Source organism: Chiloscyllium plagiosum, chromosome 12 (genome assembly GCF_004010195.1).
Source record: "Chiloscyllium plagiosum isolate BGI_BamShark_2017 chromosome 12, ASM401019v2, whole genome shotgun sequence".
NCBI classification, from domain to species: Eukaryota; Metazoa; Chordata; class Chondrichthyes; order Orectolobiformes; family Hemiscylliidae; genus Chiloscyllium; species Chiloscyllium plagiosum.
Window position 1 is genome coordinate 12,544,727 of NC_057721.1, and position 15,493 is coordinate 12,560,219.

The window sequence follows — 15,493 nt, forward strand, 5'->3', positions numbered from 1 at the left end:
TGGAACTGGTCTTCCTGGGAGCAGATACGGCGGAGGTGGAGGAATTGGGAATATGGGATGGCATTTTTGCAAGAGGTAGGGTGGGAAGAGGTGTAATCCAGGTAGCTGTGGGAGTCGGTGGGTTTGTAGAAAATGTCAGTGTCAAGTCGGTCGTCACTGATGGAGATGGAGAGGTCCAGGAGGGGGAGGGAGGTGTCAGAGATGGTCCAGGTAAATTTAAAGTCAGGGTGGAATGTGTTGGTGAAGTTGATGAATTGCTCAACCTCCTCGCGGGAGCACGAGGTGGCACCAATGCAGTCATCAATGTAACGGAGGAAGAGGTGGGGAGTGGTGCCGGTGTAATTACGAAAGATCGACGTAGTCAATAAAGAGACAGGCATTGCTGGGGCCCATATGTGTGCCCATGGCTACCCCTTTGGTCTGGAGGAAGTGGGAGGATTCGAAGGAGAAATTGTTCAGGGTGAGGACCAGTTCGGCCAAACGAATGAGACTGTCGGTGGAAGGGTATTGTTGTGGACGTAATCTCTAATGCCAATCACTAAATTCTGGGTCCATATTTCTCACCCCAAAACAAAATGTAAAATTCTCTGATGTTTTTATCAATCTTATCATATATTATGAGGCCATTAATTAATCCTATTTCATTACAATTAATAGATCTAAAATAGTCTGTATTCTATCCTATAGGGTAGCTATTGTCAAGAAGCGTCTACAATACTCACACCAGTGACTTCTTTCCTTTGCTATTCCTTATCTCCATCCGCCCAATTCCACAATTCACAATTAACCCAAAACCAAAATCATTCCCGAGACCATACAGATACATCCTCTATTCACAGAGCGACGCCACCTTCTTTCCCTTTTATCCTGCCTTTTGAAACTATCAAATACCCTTGAATATTCGGTTGCCACTCATGGGCACTTTGCAATTATGTCTCTGTAATGGCTATCATTTCATAATCATTTATTTTTGTTTGTGCCATTAATTCATCTATCTTATTATCAATGCCGTGTAGATAAAGAATCTTTAATTTTATGTTTTACTATGATCTTATATTCTGGGTGCATGCTTTGGTGTGGCATGGTGGCTTAGTGGTTAGCACTACTGCCTCACAGTGCCAGGGACTGGGGTTCAATTCCAGTCCTTGGGCCACTGTCTACATGGAGTTTGCACATTCTCCCTGTGTCTGCGTGGGGTTCCTCCCACAGTCCAAAGATGTGTAGGTGAGGTCAATTGGCCATGCTAAATTGCACATAGGGATGTGTAGGATAGGGGAATGGGTCTGGGTGGGTTACTCTTCAGAGGGCCAGTGTGGATTTGTTGGGCCAAAAGGCCTGTTTCCACACTGTAGGGATTCTAATTCTTATGGTTGCATGATATGTTTATCCCTTCCTGTGACACTCTGGTTATAATTACCCATATCAATAGCCACACAATTGCCATTTTCTTTAACTTTCAAATTAGATAAATGTGGTGCTGCATTTTGGAAAGGCAAATCAAGGCAGGACTTATACACTTAATGGGAAGGTTCTGACGAGTATTGCCGAACTCAGACCTTGGAATGCAGGTTCATAGTTTTTTTGAAAGTGGAGTCACAGGTAGACTGAGCAGTGAAGAACACATTTGGTATGCTTGCCTTTATTGGTCAGTGTAGGAGCTGGGACATTTGTGTTGCAGCTGTACAGGACATTGGTTATGCCACTTTTGGAATATTGCATTCAATTCTGGTCTCCCTACTAAAAGAAGGATTTTGTGAAACTTGAAAGGATTCAGAAAAGATTTACAAGGAATTTGCCAGGGTTGGAGGATTTGAGCTAGAGGGAGAGGCTGTATAGGCTGGGACTGTTTTCCCTGGCACGTCAGAGGCTGAGGGGTGACCTCATAGAGGTTTATAAAATCATGAGGGGCATGGATAGGGTAAATAGACAAGATCTTTTCTCTGGGGTGGGGAATCCAGAACTAGAGGGCATATGTTTATGGTGAGAGGGGAAAGATTTAAATTATATAATTTAAATTAAACTTTTCATGATGAGAGCGGTGTGTGTATGGAATGAGCTGCGAGAGGAAGTGGCGGAGGCTAGTACAATTACTACATTTAAAAGGCATCTGGATGGGTATATGAATAGAAAGGGTTTAGAAGGATATGAGTCAAATGCTGGCAAATGAGAATAGATTAATTGAGGATATCTGATTGGCATGGCCAAATTGGACCAAAGGGTCTGTTTCCATGCTGTACATCTCTACGATTCTATCTCCTGTCCATTCCACTTTCCAGCCCACAATTTAGTTTAAAGCCTTTTTTAACCACCATAGCTATATTGTAAGATCCAATGGGACACTGGGAATCCTGGAGAAGGCTATGCTAGTAGTCCAGCTCCTTCTTTTCCCACTCAAAGTACCAATGCCACATGAATTGAAACCCTCACCAAGTCAACATATTCAACTCTTTGATCTGATATCCTCTATGCTGATTTGCTTATGTTTCAGGTGCTAACCCACAGATTAGTACAATTGCTGTCGGTTTTAATTTATCCACTAATTGCTTATACTCCCTCATCAGAACTTCCTTCTTCGTCAAACCTAGGTTATTGGTATCCACGTGGACCACAATGAATGGATGCGTCCTACAGCCCTGAGAGAATGCCTTTGATCCCCGTGCACGTAGTAGTAATAATAATAAAATAGTGATTATTCATCTTATTTTTGCAAGGCTCCTAAAAGTGCTGTTATTGTCAGATTAAGTTCCATTGAGCTGTAGTTCACATCTGCAGAATTTTCCACAAGCCATAGTAATTTCATGATATCATATCTCTTTATATTCTTTTGTTTTCAAGTGATCTTTTAAACAAGAGACACAATGAACCAGATAGTATAGCTGTGTTGCTCCTGTGTTTGGTTACACCAGCACAATACTGAGTGTAATATGGACTGACACCAAACTGAATTCTCTGTCTTAATAAAGGATAAGCAGAATCTACATATTGGCTAAGTAAAGGCACAGGATGTTGATTCATAGAATCCTAATATTAGTGAAGAGCTTTTGTGTTATTACCATTAATACTTTAAAGGCAGTTTAGTGGATTATCTGGGTGCATTTTTTAACATTAATATTAAAATATTGTTCTGTCGAGATTTTTACATCGCTTTGTAGTGATTCGAAATATGAGTATAACCCTTATATGAAATCATCAGGGCAGCAAATTTTTTGACAGCCAGTCAAGAGAGTCAACAAGCAGAGGTCAAGCCAGGATGAGATGAAGCACAAACTGGAGAAAGGAAATTATCTTATCAACATTATTGAGACAAAAATCAGAGGCAAGTAGAACATACAGAAGGATCACACTTATACAGGTCTGTCATTGTTAGTTCTCTTCTCTGAATGTACAGTGTTTAAGTGGAAAGCTGAATATGTAGATAATATTGTGCATAATTACCTGCTTCAACTTCGAGATTAAACCCATCTCAATCAAAATGTATAATTACTGCTTGGAAGTATATATTACACAGCATAAAATCATAAATGGCACCATTGTTAATGTCTTTTAAATATAAAGCTGGGATTAATCTAGGAATTTGTATGGTCTTCTACATCTCACTCAATTTCTTTTTTTTAAATAATTGAAACTAAGGTGTTAGGTACTAGCAGTTTCCTTAGGTAGTCACCAATATTCCACAAGCTAATCATGAATCACTGCATTTATCAAATCATAGCATCCTTAAGGCAACTATTCATAATAAGATATGTGCAGTGATGACAAAAATACAAATAAATGGGGATGAAAACATATTGGTTGCGAGGTGACCAAGGTTGGAAACTCAAGGGCACTTGACAATCAAAAAAGGTAAGAGAGAAGGAAAATGAGGTAGAGTAGCTGAACCAGTAAAGATGAGGTCATGGTGGTAGTGAGAAGTAATCCCGTCTTAGAACAGTATGGATGAAAGTAAAAAATAGCAAGGTAAAGGTGTCACTTGGGTGTAGATTATAGGCCCTCTAATTGTAGCTACACAATAACACAGAGTATAAATAAAGAATTAATGAGGGTCTAGTTAAAAAAAAGTTTGCCAATTATCGCAGGTAACTTCAACGTTTATTTAAATTGAACAAATCAAATTGATAAAAGTAGCCTTGAAAATGAATTCATAGAAAGTATTCAGCACTGTAAATTATATATTGTCAAAACAACCAGGAATGAAGATGTTTTACACCTGTTAATGTGAAATAAGACACGATTAATTCATAATTTTATAGTAAAGATTCCTCAAGGGAAGAGCAGTCATAAAATTGTAGAATCTCGTATTCAGAGTGAGAGTGATAAACAGTCTTCTTAAGCTTATATTCGAGCTATATCTAATATTTACTCAGAAACAGTGTCCTTTGTTGAGCACTCTTAAACTGTGTGCTATTGCATTATGGAAATAGCCAGTTCATAATGCTGCATTTTGCATCAAATAGCAGTGGAACCTTATCTCTTCCTCCATGCCTCCTCATTTTTATGATAATTCTAAGTATAAGAGAGTCCCATTTTAGTTCAATTGTCCAAAGCACTGGGTTTCCAACTATTGTCGCTGTTATTTGGAATAATACTGCCAACAATGTCCCCTGAATTATGCATTCATTCAGGCTCATAGGGATGCACAGCTTGCGATTGGAACGCTCAGATCAGCATTTAGATTTTGTTCTCATTCAGAAGGTTATTTTTATTCTCTAAAAAAAAAGCACCTTTATTCTACACCAATCCCAAAAGCTATCCTATTACTAGTGTGAGTGTTCCATTTTTACACTAAATTGGTGAGTAGAATGCTAAACTATTGTGAAATAGTGAACATTTTTTTTGCTGCAGTCATGATGGTCATGCACTGTATTTTTTTTTCATTTGTTCACAGGATGTGAACATCTCTAGACCAACATTTATTACCCATCACCTGATTGCCCAGAGGGCATTAAGGAGGCAATCCCATTGTTCTCTGGGCCAAACCAGATACTGGTGACAGATTTGCTTCTCTCCATGTTAAATATGACACCAGAAAATCCCAACCATAACAAGTGCTTCCACCTGCAGTGGGTGGGGTGCCATAGGGATGCAGTGCATTATGGTAATGAGTTGAGAGTGAGGAGATAGTGTGAGAAATCTCGCTGGGCCACATGGAGCAAAACCATCCATGGAAACTTCACAAAACTGACATAGCCAAATTGTGGTCAAATTCAGCTTAAGGTCTAATTGGTAGGTTATGTGATATAAGAAGCTGCATTCACTGATGTTGACCACAAAGAATAAGCCATTGCATTTATGGCCTTGGGTTAATTCCTATCATTGACTGTCATCAGCTATCCAGTCACAATATCTTCTGAGTGCTTCTCCTGCCAAGATTGTAAAATCTTTGAGCTGACACACGTCCTAGATCATAGAATCCCTACAGTGTGGAAACAGCCATTTGGCCCAACAAGTCCACATAGACCCTCTGAAGAGTAACCCATCCAGACCCATCCCCCTACCGTATTACTCTACATTTACCCCTGACTAATGTACCCAAACTACACACCCCTGAACACTCAGAGCAATTTAGCATGGCCAATTCACCTAACCTGCACATCTTTGGATTGTGGGAGGAAATCGGAGGACCCGGAGGAAACCCACACAGACACAGGGAGAATGTGGAAACTCCACATAGACGGTCGTTCGCGGCTGGAATCAAACCAGGGTCCCTGGCGCTGTAGGGCAGCAGTGCTAACCACTGAGCCACCATGCTCATGCAAAACATAACATGTCGTTGTTAATATGCCATTTATGAGTGTGTCCCAGATCACAGTCAATTCTTGGATGGCCTCTATCATTCACTACTGTCCTTTAGGGAAGGAAACTGCCATTCTTACCTGGTCTGCCCTACATGTGCCTTCCAGACCCACAGCAATGTGGTTGATACTTAACTGCCGTCTGGGCAATTAGAGATGGGCAATAAATGCTGCCTGAGTGTGGTGCTGGAAAAGCACAGCAGGTCAGGCAGCATCTGAGGAGCAGGAGAATTGATGTTTCAGGCATAAGCCCTTCATCAGGAAGCTCCTCAGATACTGCCTAACCTGTTGTGCTTTTCCAGCACCACACTCTAATCTCCAGCATATGCAGTCCTCACTTTTGCCTAATAAACACTGCTTGGCCAGTGATGCCCTCATCCTGTGAATGGATACGTAAATCATCTGCACTGGTTAAAATGAAGCAACCCTTCTGGAATGGCAGCCTTGCTGTAAGTCATGCAGGCTAGCTTTATCTAGTGTCAGCCTCAGTAATTTGGGGCCCCTGCTGAGGTGAGCAGCCAATCAGCAATGCAGCTCATGCTGACTGAACGCTGCAATCATGTTAAACCCTTCTGGAATGGCAGCCTTGCTGTAAGTCATGCAGGCTAGCTTTATCTAGTGTCAGCCTCAGTAATTTGGGGCCCTGCTGAGGTGAGCAGCCAATCAGCAATGTAGCTCATGCTGACTGAACGCTGCAATCATGTTAATTACCTGGCAGTACAAAATTGGTGTCAGCGACAATTAGCACCGGTTAATCATTCTCTGCAATCCCATGTTTGAGGCTTATTGAGTATTACCCCATTGAATTATAAACTGACACAATATAGAACACATTCTGCACTGTCTCTTCTAAGAAGCAACCTAACTGGTCCCATGCCCCTGTTCTTTTTCCACAGTCATGCAAATTATTCCACTTCCATGTATTTATCTAATTTGCTTTTGAACATTACTAATAGATCTGCTTCCACCACATGTTCCAGCACCGCATTTCCGATCATAACACTTTACCTGATCTTTCAATGAAAAGATTCACAGAAAATTTCTACAAGTCATGATTAATAGAACCTTGATTTCTTTTCTTCCCTGAAAGGAAAACATTTATTCATAAAATGTTTGTAACAGCAGCAATGTTCAAGCACTGTGTTCAAATCCCACTCCTTAGCCTGCTGTTAGCTAGTATGTAATTAACTGATTTAGATGCGTTTCAGCATACCAACAGCTAAAAGGGGCTAAGAATTATATAAAAAACACGACATGGGCATAGTGAAATTGTGTGTGCAAAACTCTTTATCCAGTGGGTCCATCTCTGTCTCAACATCACAAACCATAGCTGCATGAGTAAATATTACCTTCTAAATTTGACCAGATGCAAATTATGCCATAGATCTTTTCATGTGTCAATAATTAACAGATTGTGAATAACAAAACTTTGAATGAAAAAGAATCTCAGAATGGAGAAAATGGAAAGCTGAACTACACAATCTGTTTATCAATTCCTGTCCCATTTCCTCTAGCTTTTCTTCTTCCTTACTGTTTCCCCTGCCAGTGTGCCACTCTGCAGGTTAAACAGGCAGGCTGGCCCACACACGGAGTTTTCAAAAAGCAACAATTTTCCAAAAAAGAAAGGTATCACCTTTCCTCAGTGGCACCTTCTGACTGCTGGCGAAGAACAGGAGGCCAATTATATCTTGTACGCCACTTATATCATCTAGGCACAGCAATAACCACATCATAAAATAACATATTTTAACAGAATTCACAAGTCTGCTATGTAGCATTTTTAACCTATCAATATTATATCAAAAAAGCCAGTTATGGCTAGGAAAATGTAAGTGTGGGAATTATAATACCAAGCCAGCAACTAGTCCAGGTTGAGAAGCATGTTGTGAAACTGAATTCAATACATCTGGTAATTTGGCTTCAGAAAACAATGACTATAAAAGCTTCCAGATTGTTGTAAAACTTCAACTGTTCACTAATGTCTCTCAGGGAAGAGAACCAACCACCTGCACTCAGTCTGACTTGCGTGTGAATCCAATCCTACATTATGGATTTTTAATTCCCTCAAAGTAACCAGGGGATAGGTAATAAATGCTGCCTGACAGGGAGAGCCCACATCTCAACATTAAATAACTGAAATCATCAACAAAATGGCTCTGAAACTGTGCAAGTACAGTACTAGAAAATTATTTCATTTCTGACACATTACCTAAACATATTGAAGCACGTATTTTTATGCTGTGATAATTTTTAATACTGTATTACATTTTAAATTGCATTGGGGCTATTAAATCTTTACAAGCACCATATGGAGCAGCAACATTTTATGTACGACATTAGACATCTGTAAAGAATGTAATTATCAGTGAACACATCATTACATATTCCAGAAACCGATCTACCACTTTAACGTGTTCAAGTTGCGTGTATTTAAAAATACCATAGTCAAATTGTGTTCTCTTCAATAGAAAAAAATATTATTCATAATTAACACTTTCATTTAATAGACTCAATGTAAAACATATTAAGTCAGAAACAGTAGTATACCAGTAGTGATGATGTTAAAAATATAACAGGAATTCATTTAGGCAAGCCTTTATAAACAGAATTGACCGGGTTTTCAAGGCACTTTCTGAATACCTACATGAAAACATATTTAATCTTACATGTTCTATCCATTTACCAGATAACATGCATGCCCCTCAAGTACAAATCAGCTAAACTCTGCTAACTTCAACCTAACCCATAACTAAATCCTACATTGTAAATCTGAAGTGCAATTAAATCAGTGAACCTTAGTTTTTAATCACCTAAATATAATCATTGCTTATTTTAAACTATGTAAAAACACAGGAGAAAGTGAGGACTGCAGATGCTGGAGATCAGAGCTGAAAATGTGTTGCTGGAAAAGCGCAGCAGGTCAGGCAGCATCCAAGGAGCAGGAAAATCGACGTTTCGGGCATGAGCCCTTCTTCAGGAATGAGCCCTTCTTTCCTCATTCCTGAAGAAGGGCTCATGCCCGAAACGTCGATTCTCCTGCTCCTTGGATGCTGCCTGACCTGCTGCGCTTTTCCAGCAACACGTTTTCAGCTATGTAAAAACACAAACAAGTTAATAACCTGTCAATCCATTTAATTCAATAAAGGTTAACATTATTACAATAACATAGGGTTTCTTACAAATGATTGACAAAATCGGATAATTCCCATGAAATCAAATCTGACACAATAATAATTTAACAGGTAACATATAGGGTGGAATTGCAAGATGCATTTATTTGTAATGTAAAATCTGTATAATGTTGGTGTTCAACCATTTTGCATTTAAATATTTTATCCTATTCATGGACTGTTGAGCAAATTTCAGAAAGATGAAGCATTAGAAATTTAATTAAAATAGCAAAAACTGTACATTTTTAAGAACAAGCTTTAAATGAGAAGACTCACTTCTGAGTTTACTTTCTCATCTCTAGTTTGAACACCGAGCTAGTGTATGTTTAACACTGGTCTGCATCGAGATAAAAGCTAATTGTAGTGGCCCACAAGCCGTATGTTGTAAACACTGCTCTACAACACAATCAGGAAGGTACTCATTATTACTTTGTTAAATAATTTAATAGGTTCCTTAAGTGAGTTGCTGAAATTGGTTGACGCCATTTTGTCATAGATATCCACTTTAAATAAAAATAGAAAGTGCTGGAGAGATTCAACAGGTTCCAAATAATTCCTACAGAAATCATATCATTGGGCTGTATCTTATGTTTTTGAGCTGTGTCAGTTTCACAGAGGGATTCTCTCCACGAGGTATCGTGAGATCTTCCACTGCATCTTATCAAACCCATCTCATTAACCACCTACCCTGTCCCTCTCACCCGATTCTAAATCCATTCACCATATCAGAAACAACTCACTATCCCCATTATTTACCCTCCCACCTTAACTGATTACTGGTGACTACGGGACAAGGTTTTGTATCTGATCTGAAAGTCAAGGCGAGACAGCATACTGTTAACCTGTCAGCTGTGGCTGAGATGGTAAAGCACAAATAGGCAAGGCAAGGAGATGCAAAACAGAGATACTGTGAGCATAGAAGTTGGCACAAAGTGAGTGAGTGCTATGAAAGCAAATGAGCAGACCTGAGGTGCTCACTGGGCTAATCCATGAGTTTGATGCCTGTTATTGAGCACCAAGTGTCCTTACATTAGCATTCCAATGGAAAGTGCTCCAAAGTGCTGCATTGGATGTCCAGAGGATCATGCAGAGAGAGATGGAGTCACCAGGTACCCTCTCCGACTTTCATGTCAGGAATTCTCGTTGTGTAATTTTTATCCAGCGGTTGGGAGAATGGGAAACTATATGTTCGTGAGGTGAGATTAACTCATACTGAAGATGATAATGAGTGAGAATGCATGCAAAAAGGCTTCTTGCCTCTCACTAGCAATAATCCTGTCTCACTGTCTGACACTTGGTTGGAAATGGGACTTTTTGGTCTTGATGTTGAGTAGGTCCTCCCTGGATAACTCATTCAATTTTCTCACCCCGCTGTTCAGGAGCTGGGAAGACCCCACCCATCCTTTTGACATGAGCTTGGTGAGTATTTGAGGAGGAAGCATACAGAAGGATATGGGGATGAGCAGGGAAATGGGATTGGCATAATCAAAGAATTCAATTAGCTCAGGCAGCAGGGGTGAACTGGCTCCCTCCTGTGCTGTAAGTTCCAAGATATCAATGGTTTAGGTAATGGGTTTGACTTCCAAACAGCTTTCACTAATGCTCAGACAGTGTGTACATTCTTTACAGATAAATCAAAACAGTGGGCACTTGGAGCAATTGAATGGCATGCTGACAGTCCATGTTTATCTTAGTGTGCAGTGTTTCACAAACCTTTCTGTTTGAAAGTTCCCTTTTCCCTAATCCTAAGTCTAACCTTTTCAAAAGGCGTATAGGCATCATGGACTCCGATTCAAGTTATAATCTCCAACTACATACTTATAATACAAAATTGTTGTGTGCAATGTGTATTTAAATAACAATTTTAAGACGATGTAATCATTTTAAGAGTTGTAAGTCAAGGGCAATTTCATTGTTGTTGACTGTGTTGAGAAAGACGATACAGGTCAGAGATAAAAGGCGAGTGTGACTCCACGAACATTCTCATGCTTCGCAAAGATACTGCTATTAATGTGGTTAAAGATTGCCTGTTATTGGGTCCATACCCAGTCAGTTCACAGGTCAAATCCATACCAAGAATGTATTGGCCAAATCAGCATTTAATGCAGCTTCATCTTATTTAGATGTATAAAAAGTTTCAAAGCTGGTAATTATAGTTTTCTTAAAAAAAACTTCTATAAACAAACGTGTTTCCTTCCATCCAAATGCTCACACGAATATTACAATCTTGGAAGTGTTTCGCAGACCCGTTTAACCATTCATGGAATTCACACTATTGTAACATGGTGCAAGATTTAAGTAAGTCAAACTGGCAGTTTTTCCAAGATTAAAACTGTCAAATCAACAAATGCTAAAAACATGTGGCAGGAAGGCAACATGAGCCCAAATTAAATATCACAGCAACAAGTGGTCTCGCACACAACACCCACGCACTAAAATTAAATGTTGTAGTCATAGGATTATAAAGCTCCCATCCATTCAATGCATTAGCTGAACCAATGGAGAGGGAGGCAACAAAGAATGGAAGATACCTAAACTGAATTCTTGTACATTGAGGATCTTGTGGATATATTGCATCTAATATATTTATTGCAGCCATTGTCCTCGAATATTGTGTTCTTCATTTACTGAAATTCATCAGCTATATTTGTCAGGTGGCTAACGAACAGCTTGACATTATTAATAATAATAATTTGGCTTGGTCTGTTATGTAGCAATGACTTGACAGAAAAAGCAGATATCTTAAAAACAATTGTGATAAATGACTTCACATATAGACCCTATGACAGTTACTCTGCAGACTTCTGATGCTTGAATCGTAACAACTGGTGACAAAGATGGGGAAAAGTTTTAACTTACGAGCTCCAGCATCTTTTCTTTCCTCATCGGGAGATCCACACATCCTATGGATTTCAGAGTTCAAGGTCAACTTGGTCATGATGGGTCTGGATACCCGCAGATGAAGCAAAACCAAAGAAGGGCAATATCCATCGGTTGCTTCAGGTTCAGCAGGCCAACAAATATTTAAGCTAGAAACAGAAGAATTTAGAAGCAAGTGGGCAAACTGAGGGACATGAGACCAGCAGTCAGTGTCACTGAGAGTAGTGGGTGAGATGACGACCATGAGGCAGGGAGTCAGTGTCACTGTGTGGAGAGGATGAGATGAGGACATGAGACAGGGAGTCAGTGTCACTGTGAGGAGAGGGTGAAACGAGGACATGAGACAGGGAGTCAGTGTCACTGTGAGGAGAGGGTGAGATGAGGACCATGAGACAGGGAGTCAGTGTCACTGTGAGGAGAGGGTGAGATGAAGACCATAAGACTGGGAGTCAGTGTCACTGTGCGGAGAGGGTAAGATGAAGACCATGAGACAGGCAGTCAGTGTCACTTTGAGGAGAGGGTGAGATGAGGACCATGAGACAGGGAGGCAGTGTCACTGTGAGGAGAGGGTGAGATGAGGACCATGAGACAGGGAGTCAGTGTCACTGTGAGGAGAGGGTAAGATGAAACCATGAGACAGGCAGTCAGTGTCACTGTGAGGAGAGGTGAGATGAGGACCATGAGACAGGGAGGCAGTGTCACTGTGAGGAGAGGGTGAGATGAGGACCATGAGACAGGGAGGCAGTGTCACTGTGAGGAGAGGGTGAGATGAGGACCATGAGACAGGGAGGCAGTGTCACTGTGAGGAGAGGGTGAGATGAGGACCATGAGACAGGGAGGCAGTGTCACTGTGAGGAGAGGGTGAGATGAGGACCATGAGACAGGGAGGCAGTGTCACTGTGAGGAGAGGGTGAGATGAGGACCATGAGACAGGGAGGCAGTGTCACTGTGAGGAGAGGGTGAGATGAGGACCATGAGACAGGGAGGCAGTGTCACTGTGAGGAGAGGGTGAGATGAGGACCATGAGACAGGGAGGCAGTGTCACTGTGAGGAGAGGGTGAGATGAGGACCATGAGACAGGGAGGCAGTGTCACTGTGAGGAGAGGGTGAGATGAGGACCATGAGACAGGGAGGCAGTGTCACTGTGAGGAGAGGGTGAGATGAGGACCATGAGACAGGGAGGCAGTGTCACTGTGAGGAGAGGGTGAGATGAGGACCATGAGACAGGGAGGCAGTGTCACTGTGAGGAGAGGGTGAGATGAGGACCATGAGACAGGGAGTCAGTGCCACTGTGAGGAGAGGGTGAGATGAGGACCATAAGACTGGGAGTCAGTGTCACTGTGAGGAGAGGGTGAGATGAGGACCATGAGACAGGGAGTCAGTATCATTGTAAGGAGAGGGTGAGATGAGGACCATGAGACAGGGAGTCAGTGTCACTGTGAGGAGAGGGTGAGATGAGGACCATGAGACAGGCAGTCAGTGTCCCTGTGATTTGAGGGTGAGATGAGGACCATGAGACAGGGAGTCAATGTCACTGTGAAAAGAGAGTGAGATGTGGACCATGAGACAGGCAGTCAATGTCACTGTGAGGAGTGGGTGAGATGAAGACCATGAGACAGGCTGTCAGTGTCACTGTGAGGAGAGAGTAAGATGAGGTCCATGAGACAGGGAGTCAGTGTCACTGTGAGGAGAGGGTGAGATGAGGACCATGAGACAGGCAGCCATTGTCATTAAGAGGAGTGGGTGAGATGAAGACCATGAGACACGCAGCCAGTGTCACTGTGAGAAGCAGTTGTGATGACGACCCTGAGGCTGGCAGTCAGCATCACTGGGAGAAATGGGTCAGATGGCAGGCCCTGTGACACATGGTGAGGATCTCATTCAGTTACAGACTTTTGGTGTTGAAAAAGGGTAAGGATGGTGGTTCCTCTGAGGAGTGTAGCTAAGGCCCAGCTGCACAAGGGGGAAAGTGAGGAGGAGCAATAGTGGGTGGTGAAGAGATACAGACAGAGATGACTGAGGCTGTAGACGTTGCTCCAGACTGCTGTGTTACTTCCCTAGGGCCAGGGTCAAGGATGCCACTGAATGGCTGCAGGGCATTCTGAAGGGTGAGGGCAACCAACCAGAGATCATGGTTCACATTCAGACAAATGATAAACGGAAGAAAGAGTGGTGAGGTTCAAGTACAAGAATTTAAGGAGTTCGGTAGCAGATTGAAAAAAACAGGACTCCAAAGTTTGTAATCTCTGGATTAATCCTGGGCTCACGTGCTATTGAAGAAAGGAATAATCGGATAGACCAGATTACTGTGTAACTGAAGAGTTGATTTTGGACTGTAAACTAATTTGGCAGGTGGGACATGGGGTGGAGTGGAGGAACATATTGGAGGGGCATACGGAGAGGTGTAGAGAAAAAGCCATGTCCGCAAGGAATGCAGAGCATATGCATCCAAGTTAGAGCAGGTGGTAAGGCTGGGAGGCATTAATTTTAATGCAAGGAGTCTTGTGAGTAAGGCAGATGAGTTGAGGGAGTTCACATATGGGAATATGATATCATTCCCATCATAGAGACATAGTTGAGGGAGGGACAGGACTGGCAACTCAATATACTGGGGCATAGAGTCTTCAGGCACAATGTAAGGGGAGGAGTAAATCATGGTCAAGGCATCAATTAATGTAACAAGGTGGATTAATATTATTTTTTATTTATTCTTTCACAGGATGTGGACATCACCGGCTGGGCCTGCATTCATTGTCCATTCCTAATTACCCAGAGGGCAGTTGAAAGTCAACCACATTGCTTTGGAGTCACATGTAGGCCAGATCGCATAGTCCCCTTCCCTGAAGGATATTAGTGAATCAGATGGGTTTTTCCTGACAAATGGTTTCATGGTCATCAGTCGACTTTTAAATAAAATTTTTTTGAAAATTGAATTCAAATTCCACCATCTTGGGAAGTTCCTCAAATGAGGCTATATTGGTAAAACTTATAAACAAATAAAGAAGATAATCACTTTGCTGGAAACGTGGCATAGAGGACAGTGCTAGACCTAATTTTAGGAACAATGTCAGAGAAAGGTCACTGAGGGAACATTTTAGTGATAGTGGCCACAACTCCACAAGATTAAAGATAGTTGTGGAAAGGGCAAAGACGGACTGAAAGTAAAGATTCTGAATTGGGCAAAGTACGTTTTCATATCCAAGACAGGATCTGACTGAAATGCATTGGGTCAGCTACTTGTAGGAGAATCTATATCAGAGCACTGGAAGTCATTTAAAAAAGACGTGGTGAGAGTACAGGGCAACCACATTCCCATAAAGGTGATGGGTGGAAATGATAAGTGTAGTGAACCCTGGATGTCAAGATGTGTACAGGATTAGATAAGAAAAAAAAATGGGATAGATGCAAAGAGCTCCAGATAGTAGAAGCCTCAGTGATACATAGAAAGTGCAAGGGGTAAGTCAGAAAAAGAATTAGAAGAGCTAAGAGAGAGCATGTAAAACACAACTGAATAAAATAAAGGAAAATCTAAAGTCACTTTATGAATATTTATGAGGGGCACGAGGATAACCAAGGAAACAATCACCTTGTGTCTCTCATTGTGTCTCACACCTGCACACACACACCATGGGTGCTGGGGAAAAATAAGCA

General features: G+C 41.4%; 1 protein-coding gene across 4 annotated transcripts in view; it reads right to left on the reverse strand.

The window, feature by feature from the left end:
- The window catches only part of LOC122554987 (retinoic acid-induced protein 2-like), a 77,783-nt gene that overhangs the window by 36,804 nt on the left and 25,486 nt on the right, over positions 1-15,493 (reverse strand). Inside the window, exon 1 of one of the 4 annotated variants that reach the window (XM_043700490.1) lies at positions 11,822-12,013. The exons of the other annotated variants lie outside the window; for them this stretch is intronic. Within the exon in view, the coding sequence (XP_043556425.1) occupies positions 11,822-11,848 (27 nt within the window). The 5' untranslated portion in view covers positions 11,849-12,013. Of the gene's footprint in view, positions 1-11,821; positions 12,014-15,493 lie in introns of those variants that run through there. 4 annotated transcript variants of the gene reach the window in all.